The 27467-nt window shown below is 46.5% G+C and overlaps 1 protein-coding gene across 1 annotated transcript; it reads left to right on the plus strand.

The window, feature by feature from the left end:
* The first annotated feature begins 2025 nt into the window (after positions 1–2025).
* LOC129160586 (probable E3 ubiquitin-protein ligase HERC1) lies at positions 2026–26870 on the plus strand. Its single transcript, XM_070553880.1, has 16 exons — positions 2026–2223; positions 2329–2357; positions 2429–2550; positions 2652–2707; positions 17448–17642; positions 18424–18735; positions 18869–18965; positions 19257–19400; positions 19500–19627; positions 20093–20237; positions 20459–20630; positions 20793–20927; positions 21001–21166; positions 22384–22509; positions 22933–23154; positions 26281–26870. The coding sequence occupies exons 1-16, from the start codon at positions 2026–2028 to the stop codon at positions 26464–26466; spliced, it is 2433 nt and encodes an 810-aa protein (XP_070409981.1). The 3' UTR covers positions 26467–26870.
* The last annotated feature ends 597 nt before the right edge of the window (positions 26871–27467 follow it).

The raw sequence follows: 27467 nt of genomic DNA on the forward strand, positions 1-27467 counted from the left end.
GATAATGGAGCTTCTCGCCTTTTCTCTAAAGCAGTGGTTCCCAAACTTATTTAGCCGCGCACCCCCTTCTATGTTCCGACCATGTTGACGCACCCCCCAGCCCCACATCAGGGCATGGCTATATATATATATATATATATATATATATATATATATATATATATATATATATATATATATATATATATATATATATATATATATATCAGACGTCACGCTAAACCAGGGGTCGGCAACCTGTTCCCGTCAAAGAGCCATTATTACCCGTTTCCCACAGTAAAGAAAACACCGCAGCAGCCGCGGCATTGTGGGCGGGGCCTACCCTCAGACAGCAGAGAGCTGCTTTAACCAATCACAACAGGTGACAGCAGCCGGTACCGGTCGCTCGTGTACGTCAAAGTTATCTTTCATAAGACGATAATCAATAAAACGATTTATATGAAGTGGATCCAGAAGTTTTAGCCCGTCTCTGCCGACAATATTTTGATATTTTTCACCGTTGATGGTTTTACTGAGCAGGTGCCACTTTTGTCACACGTTTCTTTTTAAAACATGTTTAGACTGTTCACAATACAAATCCAGGCTCTGTCACGTTTGACTGTTGTAATTAAAGTAAACTTTGTAGGTGGGGAAGGTCAGAAAAGGATCCGATCATTTTGTTTTTCCCTAATTTACACTGACGGAGATAACGGTGCAGTCCGCCTGGCTCTGGTGTTAATCAAGTTAAATTTGTAACAATTTTCACAAGAAAACAGAACAGTTAAAAGCAGGACTTGTGTTGACCGGACAGTTCTCGTATGTGGCCGTTTATTTTGACGGAGAAAGAATAGAAAGAATTACCCCGACGCATGCAGACAAACTGACATTTTATTCGTTTCGCACATCGCAGATGTAGCTACATCACTCAAGAAAAGATTCCCATCTGAACATCTGAGCTGGACATTGCTCAGCGCAGCTCACTGTCAGCGCGTACATAAGGTGCACCGCGAGCTGAAGATGTGGAGAGGGGCTTGGAGCGCGTTGCAGAACCAGAGCGCATGCGGGAAGATTCCTTCCACTGAAGCGAGAGTTTTCCAAACCCGGTCTCTCAGAGAGACTTGTCACTTAGAAAATGTTCCCTGATGATGAAACTTTGGCTGAATTGTGCTTGTTCCTGTCTCCAATGTGGCGTCTGAGGAGAATCCCAGAATCTCACATCGTCTTCAGCTCAGAAAGCGCCTATGATTACGCACAAGCGTGACGTGTCAACCCGGTCTCACAGTAAGACCGGGTTGGAACTGTTCAGGTTTACGCAGACAATCTTTACATTTAGAATTAGCTTAGAGATGTAAAATTTATGCAGTAAAATATAAAGCATTTTATTTAAATATCCATTCATTATTTTACAATCACAGAGAGCCACATCAGATGGAAGAGCCGCGGGTTGCCGACCCCTGAGCTAGGGCATGTGCGGAGGACACACACACACACACACACACACACACACACACACACACACACACACACACACACACACACACACACACACACACACACACACACACACACACACACACACACACACACACACACACACACACACACACTACTTTTTTTCAATTAAATTTATTGGGCCCACTTCCATTTTCTTAAGCCCACCCACAAATGAGTTTCTGGCTACACTAATGGTGACTTTTGACAGACTCTGAGCTCCGCAGCCATTACTTTTCACCTTGCGCACCCCCTAGCGACAGCTCGCGCACCCCCAGGGGTGTGCGCACCACACTTTGGGACTCCCTGCTCTAAAGCCTGGCCACCTGGTTCCAGAATCTTGCTCGTTTCTTGACCATTGATGAGGTTTTGGAGGTTGGTGGGCCAGTAAATCAAGACGAGGTTTCCCCCAGTGCTTTATAAGCCTGGCGGCCCACCAGGCCTAAGCGTCATGCCACGCCCCCCTCCCCGACCCTACCGTGTCCGCTGACACGAATGGCGCAACGAAACTAGAGCCCTCCATCAGCTGATACTGGTGAGAAACAGCAGTGGAACATGTGCAACCCAGCCCCGCTCTCACAGAGGAGCGCTGCGGGATGGAGCGCGCGACCCCCACCCCCCATGGCCAAATCCGCCAGCCTTAACTCATTTTCTGGCGGAAACCCCTCAAGAGCTTTGCCATTTTGCTCTGTTCATTTTTTTTCACTGCGGACTTCATTAGTGAAGATGCCCGGATGTGTCGATCCATCTCTTGTATCATTGCACCATCGCTAGCAAATCAAATGCCATGACACGTAAACTCCTCATCTGGAGACGGGCTCACTCCTAACCTGGAACAAGCATTCCACTCTTTTCCAGTTAAGGACCATTGCCTCTGGTTTGGAAGAGTGAACTCTCATCCCAGCTGCGGCGTACTCAATTGCTAACCTCTTTAGAGTCTGTAAGTTGTGGATTGAAGACTTCAGATCCTGTCCATGAAGACCACAAATGGGATCGGAAACCAGAGGAAGTCCTCGTGGAATCCATCTTACGCTGGGAACAAGTTTTACTTGGAGCCAAAAATGAATTCAAACAGAATCAGTAGAAATAAATACTCATCTTTATTGAGAAGAGTCCAATCATGTTGGTCTGTGGTTGTTTATGATCTTTTTATTGTGTCTAATGTTTTCCTTTATTTGAAGGCAACAGAAGACCTGAAGCGGTCAACACGACGAAAGTGTTCACAGAAGGGGCTGAGGTACGATCATCCCAAATGGTGCATCATAGGAGGGTTCATTCACAAGCAAAAGGAAGTAATTATCCTACCAAGCTAACAAAAATACAATTATTTTTGAGGGTTTAATCATTGCTGCAAGTGCTGAACGGTCTGGTTCAAAACCATAGGCCCTGCCCTGCCCTGCAGGGCGGCCCTGCCCTGCCCTGCCCTGCAGGGCGGCCCTGCTCTGCCCTGCCCTGCCCTGCTAAGCAGGGCGGCCCTGCCCTGCCCTGCAGGGTGGCCCTGCCCTGCCCTGCCCTGCAGGGCGGCCCTGCCCTGCCATGCCCTGCCCTGCAGGGCGGCCCTGCCCTGCCCTGCCCTGCCCTGCAGGGCGGCCCTGCCCTGCCCTGCCCTGCCCTGCAGGGCGGCCCTGCCCTGCCCTGCCCTGCATGGCGGCCCTGCCCTGCCCTGCAGGGCGGCCCTGCCCTGCCCTGCCCTGCCCTGCCCTGCAGGGCGGCCCTGCCCTGCCCTGCCCTGCCCTGCAGGGCGGCCCTGCCCTGCCCTGCCCTGCCCTGCCCTGAGGGTCAGAGCGCACTCGACTAAAGGTGTGGCCACTTCAGGGGCGCTGGTGACGTTAGCTCAGCTGCTAGCTGGGCTGAACCCAACACTTTCATGCAGTTTTGCCATCTGGTTTTTGTGGCCTCTTCTGAAGCTCATCAACTTCTTTCTGCTGGTTCTGAATTGGCATCTTAAATTGCGTTCTAAGCCCAGGTTTGATAGCTGCTTATGGGGTGCTTCTTGATGTCCCATAGTACCTTCATTGTACCAAGTGAATCGACTGAAAGGGAGTGTTAGGTTATGCGTATAACCACTGTTTCCAAAAGATTTGTTCACGAGTTTTGGGAACACCACCCACAACAATGAACAAAGGTTCACCAATTAAAACAAACCTAATGAAAGGAAACTCACTTTTAGTGAGACATTCAATCATTGATTTATTTTGTGTTTTTGTGGAGATCAGTGATAAATAATACCGATAACTGGGATACAGGAGAAATGTGCACCAGCTCTGGAGGAGGGTAGAGGAGCCAAGGATTGTAGTCCAATAGCTTTACTTTAATATGTGAAAAAGTAGTCTGAGAAAAAAAAGTTTGATAAAGAAGCTACTCAAATAGTAAGTACACCTTTTATCATAAAATCGGATTTAATTTGTTGAACTTGTTTAATAAGGTAAAGTTTTGTTGTTTTCTCAGATGGGAGGAGATTTAAAACATCAGATCGGTTTCCTGTAAATCTAAACACAGCGGTGTGAAAAACTAGTTGCCCCCTTCCTGATTTCTTATTCTTTTGCATGTTTGTCACACAAAATGTTTCTGATCATTAAACACATTTAACCGTTAGTCAAAGATAACAAGTAAACACAAAATGCAGTTTTGAAATGATGGTTTTTATTATTTAGGGAGAAAAATATCCAAACCTGCATTGCCCTGTGTGAAAAAGTATTTGCCCCCTGAACCTAATAACTGGTTGGGCCTCCCTTAGCAGCAATAACTGCAATCAAGCGTTTGCAATAACTTGCTACGAGTCTTTTGCAGCGCTCTGGAGGAATTTTGGCCCACTCATCTTTGCAGAATTGTTGTAATTCAGCTTTATTTGAGGGTTTTCTAGCATGAACCGCCTTTTTAAGGTCATGCCATAGCATTGCAATAGGATTCAGGTCAGGACTTTGACTAGGCCACTCCAAAGTCTTCATTTGGTTGTTCTTCAGCTATTCAGAGGTGGATTTGCTGGTGTGTTTTGGGTCATTGTCCTGCTGCAGCACCCAAGATCGCTTCAGCTTTAGTTGACGAACAGATAGCCGGACGTTCTCCTTCAGGATGTTTTGGTAGACGGTAGAATTCATGGTTCCATTTATCACAGCAAGCCTTCCAGTTCCTGAAGCAGCAAAACAACCCCAGACCATCACACTGCCACCACCATATTTTACTGTTGGTATGATGTTCTTTGTCTGAAATGCTGTGTTACTTCTACGCCCGATATAACGGGACATTTACCTTCCAAAAAGTTCAACTTTTGTCTCATCAGTCCACAAGGTGTTTTCCCAAAAGTCTTGGCAATCACTGAGATATTTCTTAGCAAAATTGAGACGAGCCCTGATGTCTTTTTGCTTAACAGTGGTTTGCGTCTTGGAAATCTGCCATGCTGGCCATTTTTGCCCAGTCTCTTTCTTATGGTGGAGTCGTGAACACTGACCTTAATTGAGGCAAGTGAAGCCTGCAGTTCTTTAGAAGTTGTCCTGGAGTTTTTTGTGATCTCTCAGAGGAGTTGTGTCTGCGCTCTTGGGGTAATTTTGGTCAGCCGCCCACTCCTGGGAAGGTTCACCACTGTCCCATGTTGTTGCCATTTGTGGATAATGGCTCTCACTGTGGTTCGCTGGAGTCCCAAAGCTTTAGAAATGGCTTTATAACCTTTACCAGACTGATGGATCTCACTTACTTTTGTTCTCATTTGTTCTTGAATTTCTTTGGATCTTGGCATGATGTCTAGCTTTTGAGGTTCTTTTGGTCTACTTCTCTGTGTCAGGCAGCTCATATTTGAGTGATTTCTTGATTGAAACAGGTGTGGCGGTAATCATGCTTGGCTACAGGATGTTGTTCTCTCCCTAAATAAAACTATCATTTCAAAACTGCATTTTGTGTTTACTTGTGTTATCTTTGACTAATGGTTAAATGTGTTTGATGATCAGAAACATTTTGTGTGAGAAACATGCAAAAGAATAAGAAATCAGGAAGGGGGCAAATAGTTTTTCACACCACTGCAACTGCTTATCCGAGTTAGGGCTGATTCTATGAATGGAGCACAATCACTAGAGAGTGTCATGGTCCGTGGTGAGCTGTCAGCCTGTAACCAGGTTTTCTCCTGAGTATTGTTTTCACAGGTGGGCGTGTCTGAGAGCTCCCAGCTGCAGCTGATCTCACCATCAAGGTCCAGGGGATTTAAGGAGCAGTGTGACACTTCACCACGCCGGATGATTACTCTTTGGGTAGCTCTAGCCTCCGACCCGACCTTGACTTTGTATTTTGCTCTGATTAACCTGACGTCTGAAAACCCCCCTGATGCCCTTTCCTGCTCTCCTCCAGGTTCCTCACAATCTCTCACCAGCTCCAGAACAAGACCCGGATCTCAGCCTGCCTGACACACTGCTTCATCCCCTGGCCGCCCGCTCTCAGCCGCTCACCTTCCAACATCCATTCCTGTTCCTGCACCTCTGGACAAAACAATATCCTTCCCTGTGGCTCTCCTCAGCTCACCCGGACCTAGCAACCTTCCTGTACAAATACCACTACCCAGAAACAGTAAGACCAGTCTTTCCGACAACGTTTCCATTTGTTTTCGCCTCATATTCACTCGTTCTCTCTCCTTAGAATCTCCCCCCTGGATTCCTGCTGCCAGTCCTGCGTCTCGTCTGCTCCCGTCTCTCACATCGCTCTTTATGTAGTAATAAAAACCTTTTTTACTTACTTTCTTGTTCTCCGTATGGTGATTCTGCATGTCGTGGGTCAAGAAACTTCCTCCTGCCATGACAGAATCATCCGGCCATAATATTGACTCCATTGCAGAATCCGATCCGTCCGTTAACTCTCCGTCCGCCGTTTCTGAAACACTCTCCCGTCACGAACACGCCATTCATAGCTTGCTAGAACAATCCTCTGACTCCCACCAACGGTTACTCCTTATGGACAACATGTTACGCACCCTCACTGCCAAGCTAACTTCCCCGGAACCTTCCGCCCAGCCGCCTCCTGTTTCTCCTCCGTCCGCACATCCGGTTCCGGCTCCTGCCATAAACTTCCGGATACCCGACTCACTCCCTTCGGACACATATTCCGGTGAGTTCGGCAAATGCCGTGGTTTTTTATTTAACTGTCAGTTGACTTTTGAGAGATCCCCCGAGGCTTTTGTTGTAGATTCTGTAAAGATCTCATACATAATCGGATTACTCCGAGGCAAGGCGTTAGACTGGGCCGAAGCAAGGAGCCACGACGCCAGTTTCCTGCGCGGTTCCCTCTCACAGTTTCTGACCGAATTCAAGCAGACGTTTGATCATTCTGAGTCTCCCGCTGAAATAGCTAAACAGCTGTGGAACCTCCGTCAAGGAAAACAGACTGTTGCTGACTTCGCTATAGAGTTTCGCACACTGGCTGCAGTTTCCTCTCTAGATCAAGGTTCACTCCTTGGAGCATTCACTCAGGCATTAAACCATCGCCTCCAGGATCAGTTGGCGTTATGCCATGAACCCCCCGATCTAGAATCTCTCATATCCTTAGCACTAAAAATAGAGAAACGTCTCAAGGTACATTCTACGAGTTCTCCAGTGTCCCATCCGCCGTTAACCAAGATTAAACATTTCCAGCCACCAGTTACAACACCATCTGGTGACAAGCCCATGCATATAGGCAGAACTAATTTAACCCCAGGAGAAAGGCAACGTCGTTTCACTTCTAACCTCTGTCTCTACTGCGGTCAACCTGGTCACCGACTTTCGAGCTGCGCCCTACGTTTAAAAAGGGCAAGCCCACCAGTAGTTCCGGGAATACTGGTGGGTGGCAATGGTGTTTCAGAATCCCGCTGTACTCTACCATGTACCATCACGTTTAATCAAGAGAGTTGTTTGTTGAAGGCCCTGCTTGATTCAGGCTGTGAACGTAACATGCTGGACCAAACAGTCGTTCAAAAGCTGGATATCCCCACTATTCCTCTTCCGACTCCTTTGAGAGCATCGTCCCTGGATGGTAACACACTCACTGCCATTACCCACCAGACTGTGCCAGTAAACTTACAAGTATCAGGTAACCACCAGGAGAGTATTTCGTTTTTTGTGTTTCCATCTCCGCACTCTCCTGTTGTTCTAGGACATGACTGGCTTATCACCCATAATCCCCAGATAAATTGGAAAACGTCCCAAGTTACCGTTTGGAGTTCTCATTGTTTGACAAATTGCCTTCGTTCTGCTTCACCTTCCAGTTCTGCATCTAACCCCGATCCACCGGTTCCCCCTGACCTGTCAGGAGTACCAGAAGAGTACCACGACCTCTCGCTCGTCTTCAGTAAAGACCGTGCCTCCTCTCTGCCCCCTCACCGACCCTATGATTGCGCCATCGACCTCCTGCCTGGTGCCACGCTACCATCCAGCAGGTTGTATAATCTGTCCAAACCAGAACAAATCAGTATGTCCAACTACATAAAGGAATCACTAGCTTCCGGTTTAATCAGACCATCCACCTCGCCCCTGGGCGCTGGGTTTTTCTTTGTTTCCAAAAAAGATGGTTCCCTGAGACCCTGTATTGATTACAGAGGTCTCAACCAGATCACAGTTAAAAACAAATATCCACTCCCATTACTTTCCTCTACCTTCGAACCCGTACAAGATGCAACTATCTTTACAAAACTAGATCTGCGCAACGCCTACCATCTCGTTCGCATTAGAGAAGGTGACGAATGGAAAACTGCATTCAAAACTCCCTTAGGTCACTTCGAGTATCTTGTCATGCCATTCGGTCTCACTAATGCCCCTGCCGTATTCCAGTCCCTGGTCAACTCGGTCCTCGGGGATTACCTCAACCAATTCGTTACTGTATACCTGGATGACATTCTAATCTTTTCCAAATCCCCGGCAGAACACCGTCATCACGTCAGAGCCATACTTCAACGCCTCCTGGAGAACCGTCTGTATGTTAAAGCAGAGAAATGTGAGTTCCACGTTCCATCTGTCAAGTTCCTTGGATTCATCCTCGAGAGCGGGCGGTTGAAGACTGATCCGGACAAGATTCAATCAGTTCTCTCCTGGCCTACTCCCACCACACGTAAGCAACTTCAGCGTTTCCTGGGTTTTGCAAATTTTTACCGCCGATTCATTAAGGATTACAGTCAGACTGCCGCCCCACTCACTCAACTCACTTCCATAAACAAACCCTTTCTCTGGTCTCCCGCTGCTGAGAAAGCCTTTCAAGACTTAAAGAACAAGTTCACCCAAGCACCGATTCTTACCCGTCCCGACACCTCCGCCCAGTTTACCCTGGAGGTTGACGCCTCAGACTCTGGTGTTGGTGCTGTCCTCTCACAGATCTCTCCCTCAGATCACCGTCTCCATCCATGTGCATTTTTTTCTCGACGCCTCTCACCAGCGGAGCAGAATTATGACGTTGGAGATCGGGAACTTCTGGCTATTAAATTGGCTCTGGAGGAGTGGCGGCATTGGCTGGAGGGTGCAGAACACCCCATCATCATCTGGACAGATCATAAGAACCTAGCATACTTAAAGGAAGCAAAAAGATTAAACCCTCGACAGTCCCGCTGGTCCCTATTCTTTTCCCGTTTCCGTTTCCTTATCTCTTACAGACCCGGTTCCAAGAACACCAAGCCGGATGCCCTATCCCGTTTGTACTCTCCCGACAAAGACCCTGAACTCACACCAATCCTGCCGCCATCCTGCATCGTGGGCGCTGTAGCCTGGGACATCACCAGAAAGGTTCAGGAGGCCCAACAAACCGATCCAGACCCAGGTACCGGTCCACCTCAAAAACTTTATGTTCCCACCAGGGTTCGGGGAGACCTGATTCATTGGGCCCACACGGCAAAATTTTCCATCCACCCGGGGGTCGGTCGCACTCTAGCTCTTATCCGCAGGACCTTCTGGTGGCCATCCATGTACAAAGACGTCCGTGAATACATCAATGCCTGTTCCATCTGTGCCCGTAACAAATCCAGTAACCAACCTCCAGCCGGACTTCTTAACCCACTCCCCGTACCCACTCGCCCTTGGTCTCACATTGCTTTAGATTTCGTCACTGGTTTGCCTCCCTCTAACGGTTTTTCTGTCATCCTCACCATTGTTGACCGTTTTTCTAAATCCTGTCACCTGGTTCCCCTCAAAGCACTCCCATCCTCTGCCAAAACAGCCCAACTGCTTATCAAACATGTTTTCCGTCTCCATGGCATCCCCTCTGAAATATTATCCGACCGTGGCCCCCAGTTCCTGTCCCGGGTATGGAAGGAATTCGCTGATCACCTGGGGGCTCGTGTCGCCTTGAGCTCTGGATTCCACCCTCAGACGAACGGACAATGTGAAAGAATGAACCAGGAGCTCGAGGCCATGCTACGGTGCGTCTGTTCATCCAACCCCTCTGGTTGGAGTTCCCAACTTCCCTGGGTGGAGTATGCCCATAATGCTCACACCTCCACATCTACTGGTCTGTCTCCGTTTGAAACTGTACTCGGCTACCAGCCCCCTCTGTTTCCATCGAATCCAGATCCTCCTGCTACTGCACCCCAGTTCATTCGCCGTGCCAGGCGCACCTGGGCTCAGACCATGGCGGCTCTCCAGAGGACTGCTGACCGCAACCGCCGCCTGGCCGATCGACACAGGCGACCCGCCCCTGTGTATGCTCCTGGGCAGAAGGTCTGGCTCTCCACCAGGGATATCCGCCTGAAAGACACCAGCAAGAAACTGGCTCCTCGGTTCATCGGTCCTTATTCCATCGTTGGTGTCATCAGTCCGTCCACTGTCCGTCTGGCTCTCCCCTCATCCATGAGGGTCCACCCGGTGTTCCACGTCTCCCTGATTAAGCCTGTCCTCTCTAGTCCCCTGTGTCCTGCTCCTGCTCCTCCTCCGCCTGCCCGGCTCGTTGGTGGTGGTCTGGTTTACCCTGTCCGTCGCCTCCTCGATGTCCGCCCCCGGGGTCGGGGCTTCCAGTACCTGGTGGACTGGGAGGGCTACGGTCCCGAGGATCGCTCCTGGGTTCCCCGCTCCTTCATCACCGACCCGGGTCTCATCAGGGACTTCGAGGCCTATCGGGCTTCCTCCTCCTCCGCCTCCTCCTCTGCTCGGCCGCCGGGTGGCGTCCGTTGAGGGGGGGGGGTACTGTCATGGTCCGTGGTGAGCTGTCAGCCTGTAACCAGGTTTTCTCCTGAGTATTGTTTTCACAGGTGGGCGTGTCTGAGAGCTCCCAGCTGCAGCTGATCTCACCATCAAGGTCCAGGGGATTTAAGGAGCAGTGTGACACTTCACCACGCCGGATGATTACTCTTTGGGTAGCTCTAGCCTCCGACCCGACCTTGACTTTGTATTTTGCTCTGATTAACCTGACGTCTGAAAACCCCCCTGATGCCCTTTCCTGCTCTCCTCCAGGTTCCTCACAATCTCTCACCAGCTCCAGAACAAGACCCGGATCTCAGCCTGCCTGACACACTGCTTCATCCCCTGGCCGCCCGCTCTCAGCCGCTCACCTTCCAACATCCATTCCTGTTCCTGCACCTCTGGACAAAACAATATCCTTCCCTGTGGCTCTCCTCAGCTCACCCGGACCTAGCAACCTTCCTGTACAAATACCACTACCCAGAAACAGTAAGACCAGTCTTTCCGACAACGTTTCCATTTGTTTTCGCCTCATATTCACTCGTTCTCTCTCCTTAGAATCTCCCCCCTGGATTCCTGCTGCCAGTCCTGCGTCTCGTCTGCTCCCGTCTCTCACATCGCTCTTTATGTAGTAATAAAAACCTTTTTTACTTACTTTCTTGTTCTCCGTATGGTGATTCTGCATGTCGTGGGTCAAGAAACTTCCTCCTGCCATGACAGAGAGCTTTTCATCACAGCAGTTTTTATTCAAGACTCAGTTGAACCTTTTTCCTACAGTTCCAGCGTTTTTGTTGTTAAACTACAGCTGGTAAGTGCCTGTCTTACAGTTGTTTTATCCTACAGACAAACAAATCAGAGCCTGAAGAATGATGTAGCTCCAGCTGAAACCTGAAACGGAACATTCAAATTTGGTTAAACTTAGTTTGTTCAGTCAGACTTTGCTGATAAAAAGGAAAACATTTTGCTTTAAAAAATGAAATATTGTACATTAATAAATGTATGTAGAGATAAAATTAAAGAATTTACCTGAGGATCCAACTCCATCCATCGGGGGTGAGGTGACGGGTTCTAAAGGGAACAAATGGCTCGTCAGGTTATGTTTGTTTCTTGCAAGTGAGAGGTTATTCAATTCTGATTTTCGTCCTTGTGAGTAATCGATTATAATCGATTATTAAAATAGTTAACAACTTTTTTAGTCATCGATTAGTTGTTTAATAATCATATTTTACCGCATAAACTCTATTTTTTACCACAATCTGACATCGGTTACAAGCTGTTAAATTTGCCGCCAGTGTGTGGCAGTAATGAGCCACTGATCTACCAGTGGAGCCGTAGAAGAAGAAATGAGCCAATGGGTGCCCTCGGTTTTCATGACGTATCACGTTACTGACGCTCATCTTGCTGTGAGAAAATGGCGGAACAAGAGGAAATACGGAAGAAAAATAGAAGCGACAAAACTGAAGAGAAACCCCGGACAAAAACCTCACGAGTATGGGAGCACATTTGAGACGAAAGCATGTGGGGGCTGATGCAGCAGAGGAAGAGCACCGCGGTCAAGTGAGCCGTCATTTGGAAGAGCCAGCCCGGTAAGTAACAGAAAATAAACAAGCTGGACTTAGTGTTTTAGCTGAGTTCGTTATAGTGGATGTTAAACATGTTTTTTTGCCGCGTCAGTCTGCGGTGTTCTACTTCTGATTGACTAGATGCAATCGTGAATCTCCTCCGTGTTGTGTATCATGCGCTTGCCAAATTTAGCACGTCTGTTTATAAGAATGTTCTCGTTAAGAGAAAAACGGCACAAACCCATAACTATGTTCCTCATTCAAAAAAGGACAACTCCGCGGAGAAAAATATACAGACAAGCTGTGTCCAGGTGAATATAACGCGGCATAGTTGTACACTTTCAATTTTTAAATACAGGAGAAATTCAGAAAAAGTCATTTTTTTACTATTAAAAGGCTGTTTTACTATCTAACACTGTAAAACGCCTCACAACACATTTTTATCATGTTTCTTAAACAGTATTACACAAAATAAACATTTTTCACATTTCTCTGGCTAATTTAAACACTCCCGACTCAAAGTAAAAACCTCATGAGCTTCTTACTTAGAGCTTTTTAATAGTAAAAATGTTTTACTTTTTTTCTGAATATCTCCTGTTGCGGGCTATTTTGTAGAACGTAACCCTCAAAATAAATGATCACTGTATATTGTTAATTAATTCAAATAATATAATATTGATTTAGTGTTGTAGTGTGTGTGCTGCTTTATTTTATATGTGTACTTATTTCAGTCTATTTGTGTTTCTTATGCAGAAAAAAACAAGCAACGATGGACAACTACATGGGGAAGAAGACACTCACCCCCCAGCAATTCATACCACTTACAAACTCTATTCTAAACATGCTGGTAAAAGACATGAGGCCACTATCCATGGTGGAAGGAGCAGGCTTCCAGCTAATGCTAAAAAATTATTCTGGACTGATATTTTGCACTGTTTAGCTCATTTTATACTGCTGACTGTGTTCATGTGCAATAAAATAGATTGCAGTCAACTGCACAATTCTCTTATGGTTTTTTGTTCTTAACTGAAATGCATCCATCACTTGTATAGGTTAAATAGCTAAACAATAACAAACCGATTAATCGATTAATCGAAAAAATAATCGACAGATTAATCGATTATGAAAATAATCGTTAGTTGCAGCCCTACTTGTGACATCACAAATGGTGACGTTTTGAAATGACTTTTTTTAGACACATAATTCCTAAACCAAACACTGACAAAAAAATGGATGGACATATTTTTATCGAGTTTGGAGTATTTATGGAGAACGTACACATGATAGCAATAAGGGTGTAAAAGGTGAGCTTTGCTTATGTTCCCTTTTAAAGAAACAAAACTGATTCATCAAATTATTTGTTTTCTTTGTGTAAATTTGTTGACAGCAAGCTCAAAGTTCAAAGCCACTTCTTTTTTATTTTTATTGATAAAACATCAAATCGTGACTGAAAGACGACACGGTTAGTTAAATTAAAACCAGTTTCTCTAAAATCTGTTTATATTCCTAACCAATAATGGGTTGTTCACAGGTGCTCTGGCTCTTATCCTACGGTATACAATGACAGTGTGGATCTAGTGATGAAACCCTGCACAGCTTGTAAATAATATACTCTCTGGGGAATGTGGATAGCTGTGACACCGTATCGCTTCAGCACTTTTTAAATCACTAACAACATTATAGAATCTGCCCTGCCCTGCCCTGCCCTGCCCTGCCCTGCAGGGCGGCCCGGCGGCCCTGCCCTGCCCTGCAGGGCGGCCCTGCCCTGCCCTGCCCTGCCCTGCCCTGCAGGGCGGCCCTGCCCTGCCCTGCCCTGCAGGGCGGCCCTGCCCTGCCCTGCGGCCCTGCCCTGCCCTGCCCTGCCCTACAGGGCGGCCCTGCCCTGCCCTGCCCTGCCCTGCAGGGCGGCCCTGCCCTGCCCTGCCCTGCAGGGCGGCCCTGCCCTGCCCTGCCCTGCCCTGCCCTGCAGGGCGGCCCTGCCCTGCCCTGCCCTGCCCTGCAGGGCGGCCCTGCCCTGCTCTGCCCTGCCCTGCCCTGCAGGGCCGCCCAGCCCTGCCCTGCCCTGCCCTGCAGGGCTGCCCTGCCCTGCCCTGCCCTGCAGGGCTGCCCTGCCCTGCCCTATTATCTTGAACTGGTTTTTAAACATCACCACCTTTACTTTTTCCCTTCTCTCTTTCTCTGCGACGGATGTTTGATTTTCTTTTCTTTTTGATTCATCAATTTGTTCATCGTGAAAAGAAAATGCTCTTCGTCAGTGCTTTTGAAGACTCTGATATTTACATGTTGTATATATTTTTGATGCTACAATACTCTGTTGAGCTAGTTTGAAAACAGAACCATCAGTTTGAATTTCTACAAAATGCAAAAAAATTTCAAGAGGTTTAAACGGTCACTCAGTCACTCAGAAGAATTAACCAACAGAATCAGAAAATCATCGGAGTTCGTCATATAATTAATTAGGAATTAATATGAAAAACCGTAAACGTCTGAAAATATTTAATAACCCACAAGGGGCTTTTATAAAAGCCGATGTAGCCTAATGTTTCCGTTCCTTTGAGAGGAGAGTAGGACTGGGACGATAATTAACAATCAATCGTATGATAGATGAAAATGCACTCGTTAATTTTTCCAGCCTCAATATTTCGGGGTTAAGAAATGTAAAGCTCTGTTATAATTAGTTATTATCATTATCAAAGTACCATTTTGGTTGTTGACAGTAGATAGGCCATTGTATTTATTGTTTTGGAGAGAAAGGGTCTATTTTATTGTTTTTGGTGCAATATTTTCTAACAGAGAGTGAAAGTCCTTTTGTATTTATTTATTTATTTATAAGTTTTGGTTCTGGGCATTCCAGTGTTAAAGGGGCATTATGGAAGTTTGACAGCCAAAACATGTATAGAAATAATAAATGTCTTCTTCATACATTCTCCTGCAATGCCCTGGTCCTGTAGAATGAGCCCTGGCATTTTTACTGTGATTGCCTGTTTTTCTGTAAAATCACAGAAAAAGAGAGATGCTCGGGTCGAGCAGGCTGCTTCATGCGCGTTCACGCTCAGGCATCGCCCGTAGCTTTTGCTATCCATAGCTTTAGCAGCAGAGAGAGGGGAAGTGCCACTTTGTTGCTGTTCCTAACGCCTAGTGACAAAGCTAGCTACATTTCTGAGGACCCTTAGCTACTTTCTGTAGAACTTTCTTCTAGATATTTCCTGCAAATTAGCAACAAAATAGCCATTTTCACTCTGAACTGTTCTTTGAACGTTGTTTCAGCTGTCATCAAGGATATAAATGTTACAGATACAAAAGACATCACTGGCGCTTTAGCTCACCTAGTAAGACGTTGGACTCTTGTGCAGAAGACCTGGGTTTGATTCTGGGTGTGAACATAGTTTATTTAGAGTTTCTTTTTTACATTAATGGTATATTTTTTTACAGTAAGATGCCCACATTTTTATTTGACACTCTCTGAACGGCATTGAATTCACAGATAAAAAAGATGTGGGTTTAACTTTCATTTTGGAACAATTTTTCAAGCAAGGGAAGGGAATGATCTGAGCATGCAGGAGGACTGACCCATCTTAAACCTTCGTCTGCTGTGCTGAAGAGAAAGGTACAGAACCACATTATTTAATTAATTAGCTGCGCATTCTCCTGTCCTCTGTCTCCCCCCCCCCCCCAGGACTGTCTCAGCTGTTATTTTCGTTAAGGAGTGTGCACGTACAGCATGCACGCCTCGTGCACGAGCCTACTATTGAAGCTGCCGTTACACTTTTGTCCTGAGGGGGCAATCGCGAGCATAAAAATTCAAAACTCCATAAAGTCCATTTAAGTAAAGGTTTAATTGTTGCATTTCAAAGGGTTTACTTGCATTATTATTATATATTAGCATTACATAAGTGGTTATTTTGGTCTTGATAATGTCGAGAATAATATCGTTAATCATCATTAATTTGTTGGACAATATATCGTCCAGCTAAATTTGTTATCATCCCAGGCCTAGAGGAGAGTGGAAGGTAACTCTAGAGATGTGTGTTCATCTCAGCTGTTTGCTGGATTTCTCTGATTCATCACTATTTATGGACAAAATGTTATTCTGCCTGCTGTTTTTAGTTCTGCACAAATGTTACAATAATAAGGAATTTCTTTGGTATGTTCTTGCTGTGTTGCTTTTCTAACTGCATTGTTGGTTCTTTTTTAAAACACAGAAAAGGTTTATTTTTACCTTGCTGACAGTTTCGTTCGCGGCTGCAAATTTCCTCAGAGCTGACGCTGATGGTGGCGTCACTTCCTACTCCGTTTATCCTTGGGCAGCAGAGGACGTTGTCCTGCTCCACATTTATGTCCTATGGACCAGCAGGACATAAATGTGGAGTCGTTTACGAAATTCCATGCAAACTCTGCAATAAAACATACATAGGAGAAACCGGATGCCAACTCAACACACGAACAATAGAACATAGAAAGGAGTGTGAGAAAGAAACAAGTCGAAAACACACAAGAGCAGCAAAAGAAGAAGCAGGAAGTATGATAAAGAAGTCAGCCGTAACAGATCACTGCACAAGAGAAAACCATGTAATGGACTGGGACGACACAAGGATCATAAACACCGAACAACAGAAACACAAAAGATGGATAAAAGAAGCTATAGAGATAAGGAGACGTGGATGTGGGACCATGAACAGAGACGATGGGGTCTACACATTGGATCGTGCATCGGACTGCATCATCGGAGAGGAGAGAGCAGGCAGCAGAGGGCGACAGCGTCCTCTGCTGCCCGCGGATAAACAGAGTAGGAAGTGACGCCACCATCAGCATCAGCTCTGAGGAAGTTTGCAGCCGCGAACGAAACTGTCAGCAAGGCAAAAGAAACCCTTTCTGTGTTATAAAAATGAACCAGCAATGCAGTTAGAATAAGGAATTATTGTAAATTACCTCGCTTAAAGCTTCCGGTGCACAGATCGATTAAAATGCTTCTGCGGCAGAGACCTTGTCACTGACTCCATGTGTGCAAACTGCAACAGTCTGCAGTTTGTGGCTTTCAGGAAGTTTCTTTTATTTTGGCAAGTTAAGAGAGGAAGCACTTTGGCTAGTATGTTCTAGAATGGTTTATCTAACGGCGGCTGCGCACCATAACAAACACTAAATGATGCATTCAGCGCACCTTGAAAAAAAATGAGGACATAGCAGATAAACTATGAAGTAATCCATTACTTTGTTCATTTTGTACACAGCTCGTCATCACCAGTGTGTGAATGACTGTTGTAAAGGCTCTCGGGGGGGCTGACTAAGTAAAACCATGTCCTTCCAGGTGTGTCGAATGGCATCAGTCTACTCTCGTACCTGCGTCAGCCCCGACAGCATTCAGACCGGCGAGGCTCCGGTGGTTTCTGAGACCTGTGAGGTTTACGTGTGGGGCAGCAACAGCAGTCACCAGCTGGTGGAGGGAACTCAGGAGAAGATCCTGCAGCCGAAGCTGGCCGCCAGCTTCACTGATGCTCAGACGGTACGAGGAAGAGCTCCTTCCACTCATGTTCTTCACACTCAGCGTTTTGTTTTCCAGAGCCAGTATCGCACTGAGCTGTTAATGACTTATACAGGACAGCATTCTGAAGGGAGTTTCCTCAAATCCCCCCCCCAAGAGTTTTCCTCACTGTCCTTTTACTGGAGTTTTAAAGATATTTAGGCAGGAAACATTCTGTCAGCATGCTCTCACAGCAGTCAGTTAGAAAATAATGTGAGACAACTCTTAAGAGGAGTTAGAGACCAGATTTCTGAATAAAATGTGATGTCATTAAGACACTTTGTATCTAAATTTGACAAAATTTTCATACAAACTACACTTCATTGCCCCTGCTCCGTTTCAGAGGTGTTCTACGTTCCAGTTTAGAGTGATTCCAGTGGGAATTTAGCATATTGTTTTTTAAGTTTGTTTCTTCAACAGTTTCCCTTTAGACGTTGTCTGGTTTTCATCTCAGCTTTGGTTGGAACTCCAACACCTACATGATGTTCATCTGGACATTAAATGTTTATGGGAGTTGATCTGAAGCAGGAACAAGTCCAGCAAAGACTTAAACCCAACCTGGGAGAACAGGAACTGGGAGGAACATCAGCCAAAGACATTCAATAGGTCTGATTATTGGGAGTGGCTGGGAAGGAAAATAAAAAGAGATGAAGACTGGATCAGGAGTTCTGGACTGACGACCATCATGGCCCGACAACTGTTCTGGGTACTTTAGGTGGTTTTTCTGACTTTCAAAGCTTTTAAACCTTTCTTGTTTCTGCAGATTGAGGCGGGTCAGTACTGCACCTTTGTTATCTCCTCTGATGGTTCAGTTCGGGCCTGCGGGAAAGGCAGCTACGGCCGGCTGGGCCTCGGAGACTCTAACAACCAGTCGACTCTCAAGAAGCTGACCTTTGAACCCCATCGAGCCATCAAGAAGGTGTTGTCGTCTAAGGGCTCTGACGGCCACACGCTGGCCTTCACCACAGAGGGCGAGGTGTTCAGCTGGGGTGACGGTGATTATGGGAAACTGGGTCACGGGAACAGCTCAACTCAGAAGTACCCCAAACTCATCCAGGGGCCACTGCAGGGGAAGGTAGGTGTCACCTGGAAACACCTTTGATATTTAGAATCCAGGTGGAGAGGAACTCAGCTGATGCTGCTGGGTTATGTTTATAGTCCTGATTGTTTCCTCTGTGTGTGTGTGTGTGTGTGTGCATGCATGTTAGGTGGTTGTGTGTGTGTCTGCTGGCTATAGACACAGTGCTGCAGTCAGCGAGGATGGAGAGCTGTACACCTGGGGTGAAGGAGACTTTGGACGGTTAGGTACGTTTACTCCAGCTTCAGTCACAATAACCTGTTTTACTCTCCAATATTATCCCGATGCAAAACTCCAAAACTAGAAACATCTGATTGGTGAATCAGCTCAGTATCTTACCTGCAGCAGCTGCAGCCATCTGACTGTTTTCTGCTGCAGGCAAGATACTGACTAATCAGAAATTTTCCCCAGAGTCTCTTACTGGACCTTAGACTTACTCCGGGTTTAGTGAGATTGCTGTATTTTATTCTCTGTGTGTGTGTGTGCGTGCTTGTGCGTGTGTGTGTGTGTGATTGTAGGAGACGGCGACAGCAACAGCCGCAACATTCCAACTCTGGTCAAAGACATCAGTAATGTTGGAGAGGTTTCATGTGGAAGCTCCCACACCATCGCCCTGTCCAAGGACGGACGCACTGTGTGGTCCTTTGGAGGAGGAGACAACGGTTGGTCAACCCTCCGTGTGACCTGTCGGTTACCGTGGAAACCATTTCAAGATGTAATCTCCCAATTTTTCTGATTAAAGGACATGTTGTGTCCTCTAGGAAAACTTGGACATGGTGATACTAATCGGGTCTACAAGCCCAAAGTGGTGGAAGCCCTGCAGGGGATGTTCATCAGGAAGGTGTGTGCAGGAAGCCAGTCTTCTCTGGCTCTGACCTCCACCGGACAGGTAGGATCCACCGTCCACCTCAGCCGAAGCACTAACTCCTGTATTTCCTCACAGCTGTTTGGTAAAGCATGTAAAATTCCAGATGTGTTTGATCACATGCAGCTAGTAACGTCGCCTGCATTTTCCACAACAAGGAAATCAACAGGCTCAATGTCACCTGAAGGTCGAGACAAAATCTATGGAATATGATAAACAACTTTAAGTGAAGTTTTTGTCGATTGCATCGTTTTTGTTGTCTTTGGAGCCAAAGCAAGTAGAATTATAATTGGGTTAAACTTCACACCCTGAGTTTGGACCTGGTCTCACGGGTCAGATCAACCTCTAGACGGGAAGGAACGGCCGTCAGACATCATCAATCATTTAGACTCCAGGAATGATCATACAGGATGATTGTTTAAATTTCCCAAACCGTGGAATTATGTGCGAAGTGAATGTCTCTGATGTTTGTCTCCCGCGCCGGCCCAGGTGTTTGCTTGGGGCTGCGGCGCCTGTCTGGGCTGTGGTTCTTCTGAAGCTACAGCACTCAGACCCAAACTGATCGAGGAGCTGGCTACGACCCGAGTGGTGGACATCTCCATCGGGGACAGCCACTGCCTGGCCCTGTCTCACGGTATTTCCAGGTTTTTGCTTTCGTAACCGTAGGCCATGTTAAGGTGGACTCGGGCTCAAGTGCTGACTCGGTTAGATCGTGTTTGTAGACGTGTTGTAAGAAGGATGATGTAATAACTCAACATTTGTTTTAGCTAATCATTAACTTCAGCACCAGTTAACATGAAATCCACATAAATGTTTCACCTGAGTGTTTATTATTTGTTCTGCATGTTCCTCCAGACAATGAGGTTTATGCATGGGGGAACAACTCCATGGGTCAGTGTGGTCAGGGAAACTCCACCGGACCCATCACCAAGCCCAAAAAGGTGGTCGGCCTGGACGGAGTCGCCATCCAGCAGATCTCAGCTGGGACATCCCACAGCCTGGCCTGGACCGCCCTGCCCAGAGACAGGTGAGAGGTCATGTCATCAATGATCCTAAAGAGGATAACGCTCTGCACCGATGATCACAAACCAAAGACCAGAACCTGGACCTGAGATCTTCATCGGATCATCCACTGTGTGACGGATGGATGATTTTATCTTACTGATCGGGATTTGTTGTGGCTCTGCAGGCAGGTGGTGGCCTGGCATCGGCCTTACTGTGTCGACCTGGAAGAAAGCACCTTTTCTCACCTGCGCTCTTTCCTGGAGCGCTATTGTGATGGCATCAACAGCGATGTTCCCCCTCTTCCCTTCCCGTCTTCCAGGTGTGCAGCTATCAGCACTGATGGGTCCAATCTTTTCATTCTCCTCAGTGTAAAAACGTTTCTGTGTGTGCAGAGAACACCACAACTTCCTGAAGCTGTGCCTTCGACTTTTATCCAATCACCTGGCTCTGGCTCTGGCAGGGGGCGTGGCCACAAGTATTCTGGGTCGACAGGCCCGGCCGCTGAGGAATCTGCTCTTCAGGTTGATGGATGCATCTGTGCCAGATGAAATTCAGGAGGTACCAGAAGCAAAGTTGCTCTGATTTACTTTCTACTGGATCATAACCCTAACTAGGACCTGTGAGATGTTTTACATGGACCATCTGTGTCAAACCCAATCAGAAGGTGAAGAAAGTGGACCAGAACAACATTTAGAAGAAGTTATCATGAATCAGCATTTATGCTCTCGTTTATTGTAATCTAGTAAATACAAAATTGAAAGTTACGCCGGGGACACACTGGCCGCAGAAGCGCCGCGAAAATGGGACCGCCTTCATTCGGCGCCCTTGTTAAGCTATTCTATAGACCACATGGGCCGCCGAAGTGCCGCGAATCGCCTCGCGCCGGCGCTCGCCGGTGCTCCAGCCCGCGCCGTGCAGCGATCATTTCGGCGTTGGCTCTATTTTTTTCGCGAGCCGCGGGTGAATCGCGTCAATTCTGGCAGGAAGTCAAACGTAGACATAAGAGGCAGGCCGGTAAAGTTAACAAAATAAAGCATTTCAAAATAAAATTCCGCAATAGTCAAATGTGTTCGTAAACAGACACTGCAGAAAAACCACACGAACACGCACACACATACACACACATCGAACTTGTGTGCGTGTGTGACCACGTGAAGGGGGGTGTGGTTTTGGGTGTCTTTTCACCGGAGCAAACAGGACAGAGAGGCAGAAAGTCTGAGGCAAGCAGTTAGGATGGACGACTTTAAATGAATTATGGAAGTTGAGAAACACAAGGAGCTGTACGACCCCCGAAAAACATGATTGTTTACGTACCCATGTCGGAAGAAACTGCTAGGATACAGCTGCAGAATTGGAGCGGGTTCCAAGAGATTCAACTGGCAGAAACAACTCATACCATAGGTTCACACACACACACACACACACACACACACACACACGCGCGCGCGCGCGCGCACAAACACTCAAACGTAGGAAAAGAGCTGAGAAAAGGCAGAGAGGAAATGGAGGACACCAAGTGTTTAAAAGAAAAACTACAGCTGAGCCGAGGCTGGGGCGCGTCTGATCTGAACTGAGGAGCGGCGAGCAGCGGCCGAATTTCGTGAGCGATTCGCTTCTCGGCGCTTCGCGGCGCTTCCGCGGCCGGTGTGTCCCCGGCGTTAGAGAGAGGCTTTTAATTTGATATTCTGCAAATGTTACAGTTCCAAACGATTCCTGGTTCATCGAGAATGAACTTTTTAAGTGGTACGAGTCTGCTGACTGTGTTATCTCACTAGGCTGTCATCGAGACACTTTCTGTGGGGGCGACCATGTTGCTGCCTCCTCTGAGAGAACGGATGGAGCTGCTTCACTCACTGCTGCCTCAGGGCCCAGACAGATGGGAGAGTCTCTCTAAAGGACAGGTACCTCTGCTGATCCTGGACCAGTCTGTGTGCCTGGCAGCTCACTCACTTAATAATAATAGCACTAATAATAATTTTCAATTCAGTTTATTTATATAGCGCCAATTCACGACGAGTCGTCTCAAGGCACTTCACATAGTAAACAATCCAATACAGGTCAGGTCATTAAGCCAGTCAGTAACAAGTTTCCTATATAAGGAACCCAGCAGGTTGCATCGAGTCACTGACTAGTGTCAGAGTCTTTACAGCGATCCTCATAATGATCATTAATAAAATCTATTTATTGAAACTGAGCCATTTAAAGTCAAACATCCTACCATGTCTAAACAACGAAAGCAGTTTTATAAATTAACATTCACGAATGTTTGACCGAATGGGAAGTGACATGTGAAGCTGTTGTTGTGTTTCCTGTTTGACCTTAAGAGGATGCAGCTGGACATCATCCTGACCAGCCTCCAGGACCACACCCACGTGGCCTCGCTCCTGGGCTACAGCTCTCCCACCGACGGACCTGAGGTCCCATCCTCAGTTCTGACGTTCACAGCATATCCCGACCCTGCCTACGGCGCCACGGCGGGCCCACCCGACACACACCTGGCTGAGATCCTCATGAAGACGCTGCTGAGGAACCTGGGCTTCTACACCGTGAGTTGTTTCTGCTGCCTTTGTCTGGTTTAGTCCTAGTCCACATGTAGCCGGGTTTTTTTTTAAAAACGAATATCCGCCCCTCCAAAAACTTGCATCCACACCACCGCATTTTAAAAAATAACTGTCCACACGTACCCGGATAAATACATTGTTAAGGACATGCCAGACCTGTAGGCGGCAGTACTTCCCCCGTTCTTAACCTCGTCCTTCGTCTGTGGTCTTCCGAAAGGAGCAGTAATTCCGCTTGCAAAAACAAACAAGCAGAAAGCGCTTGGACAATTGATGGATCGGGTAGTGACAGAACGCAGCTCTGAGGGCTTCCATGATGTCGGCTAGTGTAAACACAGGTCGCACACGTGATGTCAGCATTTTTTTGTCGCGGAAAGTGACGTTGCAGACCTTAAAACTCCGGTTTTGTCTGTCCACACGCAGACACCCAAAACGGAGAAAACGCAGATCTTCATTTTGGCCGGAGTTTTTAAAAAGATCCGTTTTCGTGTGGATGACAGGCCAAAACGTAGAAAAATATCTACGTTTTGGCAGATCCCTGGCTACGTGTGGACAGGGCCTTAGTTTAGATGTTTCATCTTCTCAGAGTCAACATGAAAGGAGAGTTCTGAGGGAGAGTGGGGAGTGCAAATACAGGTGCTGGCCAGTAAATTAGAATATCATCAAAAGGTTGAAAATATTTCAGTAATTCCATTCAAAACGTGAAACTTGTACATTATATTCATGCAATGCACACAGACCAATGTATTTCCGATGTTTATTACGTTTAATTTTGATATTTATAGGTGACAACCAATGAAAACATCAAATCTGGTATCTCAGAAAATTAGAATATTCTAAAGGCCAATGAAAAAATGTTTGTTTCTCTAATGTTGGCCAACTGAAAAGAATGAACATGAAAAGAATGTGCATGTATAGCACTCAATACTTAGTCGGGGCTCCTTTTGCCTCAATAACTGCAGTAATGCGGCGTGGCATGGACTCGATCAGTCTGTGGCACTGCTCAGGTGTTATGAGAGCCCAGGTTGCTCTGATAGTCGTCTTCAGCTCCTCTGCATTGTTGGGTCTAGCGTATTGCATCCTCCGCTTCACAATACCCCATAGATTTTCTATGGGGTTAAGGTCAGGCGAGTTTGCTGGCCAATCAAGGACAGGGATACCATGGTCCTTGAACCAGGTGCTGGTGGTTTTGGCACTGTGTGCAGGTGCCAAGTCCTGTTGAAAGGTGAAGTCTGCATCCCCATAAAGTTGGTCAGCAGCAGGAAGCATGAAGTGCTCTAAAACTTCCTGGTAGACGGCTGCATTGACCCTGGACCTCAGGAAACAGAGTGGGCCAACACCGGCAGATGACATGGCACCCCACACCATCACTGACGGTGGAAAATTTACACTGGACCTCATGCAACGTGGATTCTGTGCTTCTCCGCTCTTCCTCCAGACTCTGGGTCCTTGATTTCCAAAGGAAATGCAGAACTTGCTTTCATCAGAAAACATAACTTTGGACCACTCAGCATCAGTCCAGTCCTTTTTGTCCTTGGCCCAGGCGAGACGCTTCTTGCGCTGTTTCTTGTTCAAGAGTGGCTTGACACACGGAATGTGACACCTGAATCCCATGTCTTTCATGAGTCTCCTCGTGGTGGTCCTTGAAGCGCTGACTCCAGCTGCAGTCCACTCTTTGTGGATCTCCCCCACATTTTTGAATGGGTTTGTCGTCACAATTCTCTGCAGGGTGCGGTTATCCCTAGAGCTTGTACACTTTTTTCTACCACATTTTTTCCGTCCCTTCGCCTGTCTGTTAATGTGCTTGGACACAGAGCTCTGCGAACAGCCAGCTTCTTTAGCAATCACCTTTTGTGTCTTGCCCTCCTTGTGCAAGGTGTCAATGATTGTCTTTTGGACAGCTGTTAAGTCAGAAGTCTTCCCCATGATTGTGGTGCCTTCAAAACAAGACTGAGGGACCTTTTAAAGGCCTTTGCAGGTGTTTTGAGTAAATCAGCTGATTAGAGTGGCAGCAGGTGTCTTCTATATTCAGCCTTTTCAGAATATTCTAATTTTTTGAGATACCAAATTTGGAGTTTTCATTAGTTGTCACTCATACATTCTCCTGCAATGCCCTGGTCCTGTAGAATGAGCCCTGGCATTTTTACTGTGATTGCCTGTTTTTCTGTAAAATCACAGAAAAAGAGAGATGCTCGGGTCGAGCAGGCTGCTTCATGCGCGTTCACGCTCAGGCATAGCACGTAGCATTTGCTATCAGTAGCTTTAGTCTTTGTCGCTGTTCCTAATGCCTAGTGATGAACCTAGCTACATTTCTGAGGACCCTTAGCTACTTTCTTCTAGATATTTCCTGCAAATTAGTAACAAAATAGCCATTTTCGCTCCGAACCGTTCTTTGGTTTGACGTTGTTTCAGCTGTCATCAAGGATATAAAATTTACAGATGCTATGAACTTTACTGGTGTGTAGCTCACCTTGTAAGATGTCTGACTCTCATGCAGAAGACCTGGGTTTGATTCTGGGTGTGAACTTTTATTTGAGAATCGTGGAACGGCATTTAAGTCACAGATAAAAAGATGTGGGTTCAACTTTCATTTTGGAACAATTTTTCAAGCAAGGGAAGGGAATGATCTGAGCATGCAGGAGGACTGACCCATCTTAAACCTTTGTCGGCTGTGCTGAAGAGAAAGGTACAGAACCACATTATTTAATTAATTAGCTGTGCGTTCTGTCCTCCTGGCAACACTCGCGCACACACACACACACACACACACACACACACACACACACACACACACACACACACACACACACACACACACACACACACACACGGGACTGTCTCAGCTGTTATTTTTGTTAAGGAGTGTGCACGTACAGCATGCGCGCCTCGCCTCGTGCACAAGCCTACTATTGAAGCTGCCGTTACGCTTTTGGCCTGAGGGGGCGATCACGAGCATAAAAATTCAAAACTCTGTAAAGTCCCTTTAATGAAGACTGGTAATGTGATGAGTTAAATCAGTATCAGCCTTCAGAACCAGAATCGTTACATCGAAGTGAAAACATTTGTTTTGCTGAGTCGTGACTTTGTTCTTGTTTGTTTGTTTGTTTGTTTCAGCCGTACGACAGCCTTCCCACCTCTCAGACCTGCTTTTTCCAGCTGCGTCTGCCACCCTACTCCACTCAGGCTGTCATGGCTGAAAGACTGCGGTACGCTATCAATAACTGCCGCTCCATTGACATGGACAACTACATGCTGTCCCGGAACGTGGATAATGCTGAGGGCTCCGACACGGACTACTGATGTTTCCACGCAGATACCAAACAGATTCCTGGGAATGACAGAGCACGGAGCGACTCGCAGCCCCCATCGTAGCACACTGAGCAGATGGACACCCTGACATTTTAAGTTTTACGCTCAGATCTTTTTTTTTTCTCTCTTGGTGGTTTATTAGCAGTTTTAACATGAAAATCCACACAAGGAGTTTAATTTGGGGTTTTTCGTTTCCCGCCTTCAGGGTTTCTGCATGAAGATGCTATAGTTGTTTGGGAATGTACAGGGAATCATCAAGAGGAGAGAACGTTGTACATTGTGTAAAATGCTTCATTAGGAAAATGTTTTGCATCGTTTCCATATTTATTGTTTTCATTGCCAACGGCGGGTTTCCCAAAACAAAACAAACCCAATAAAATACATGGAATATCTGATATGTGGTGTGTTTTAGACAAGAGTCGGTCATTTACTCAGAGAAGATGAATACCACAAATAAAACCTAACATCCTGATCTGGATCAACCACAAACATGCAGCTGTAGGAGTTGGTAAATTGAGTGCTTTAAGAGCTTAATATATTACCTCTACTTATGACCAATAAGCTGTGATACTTTATATAAATATAGAATATCGACCTGCTTGATCTTACACTCTTAAAAATGCTGGGTTATTTTGCTAACCCAACTGCTGGGTTAAGGCTGATTTTTAAGCAGTTGGGTCAATTTAATACAACATTGGGTCAAACATTTTGACCCAGCATGTTGGGTTAAAAAGGGCGGTAAAAAGAAGGATCCTCCCCCTCGTCTGTGCCAGCTTCACCATTTTAAAGTGGAGGATGACAAGGACTTGCCTCATTTCCATGGACCTTCACATCAGCAAGGTTTAAAAATAAGGTAAGATGTTGATGATGGAGTTTGAAAATGTGTTCCGGTAAAGCAGTTGAAGGCAGGTAATGCAGTAAACAAAGAGATTTTAAGCCTACAAGAGCTTTTCAACCGAATATAGCTTCGAGTAGCTAGCTAGCTACTTAGC

The sequence above is a fragment of the Nothobranchius furzeri genome, chromosome 8, assembly GCF_043380555.1.
Source record: "Nothobranchius furzeri strain GRZ-AD chromosome 8, NfurGRZ-RIMD1, whole genome shotgun sequence".
NCBI lineage: Eukaryota > Metazoa > Chordata > Actinopteri > Cyprinodontiformes > Nothobranchiidae > Nothobranchius > Nothobranchius furzeri.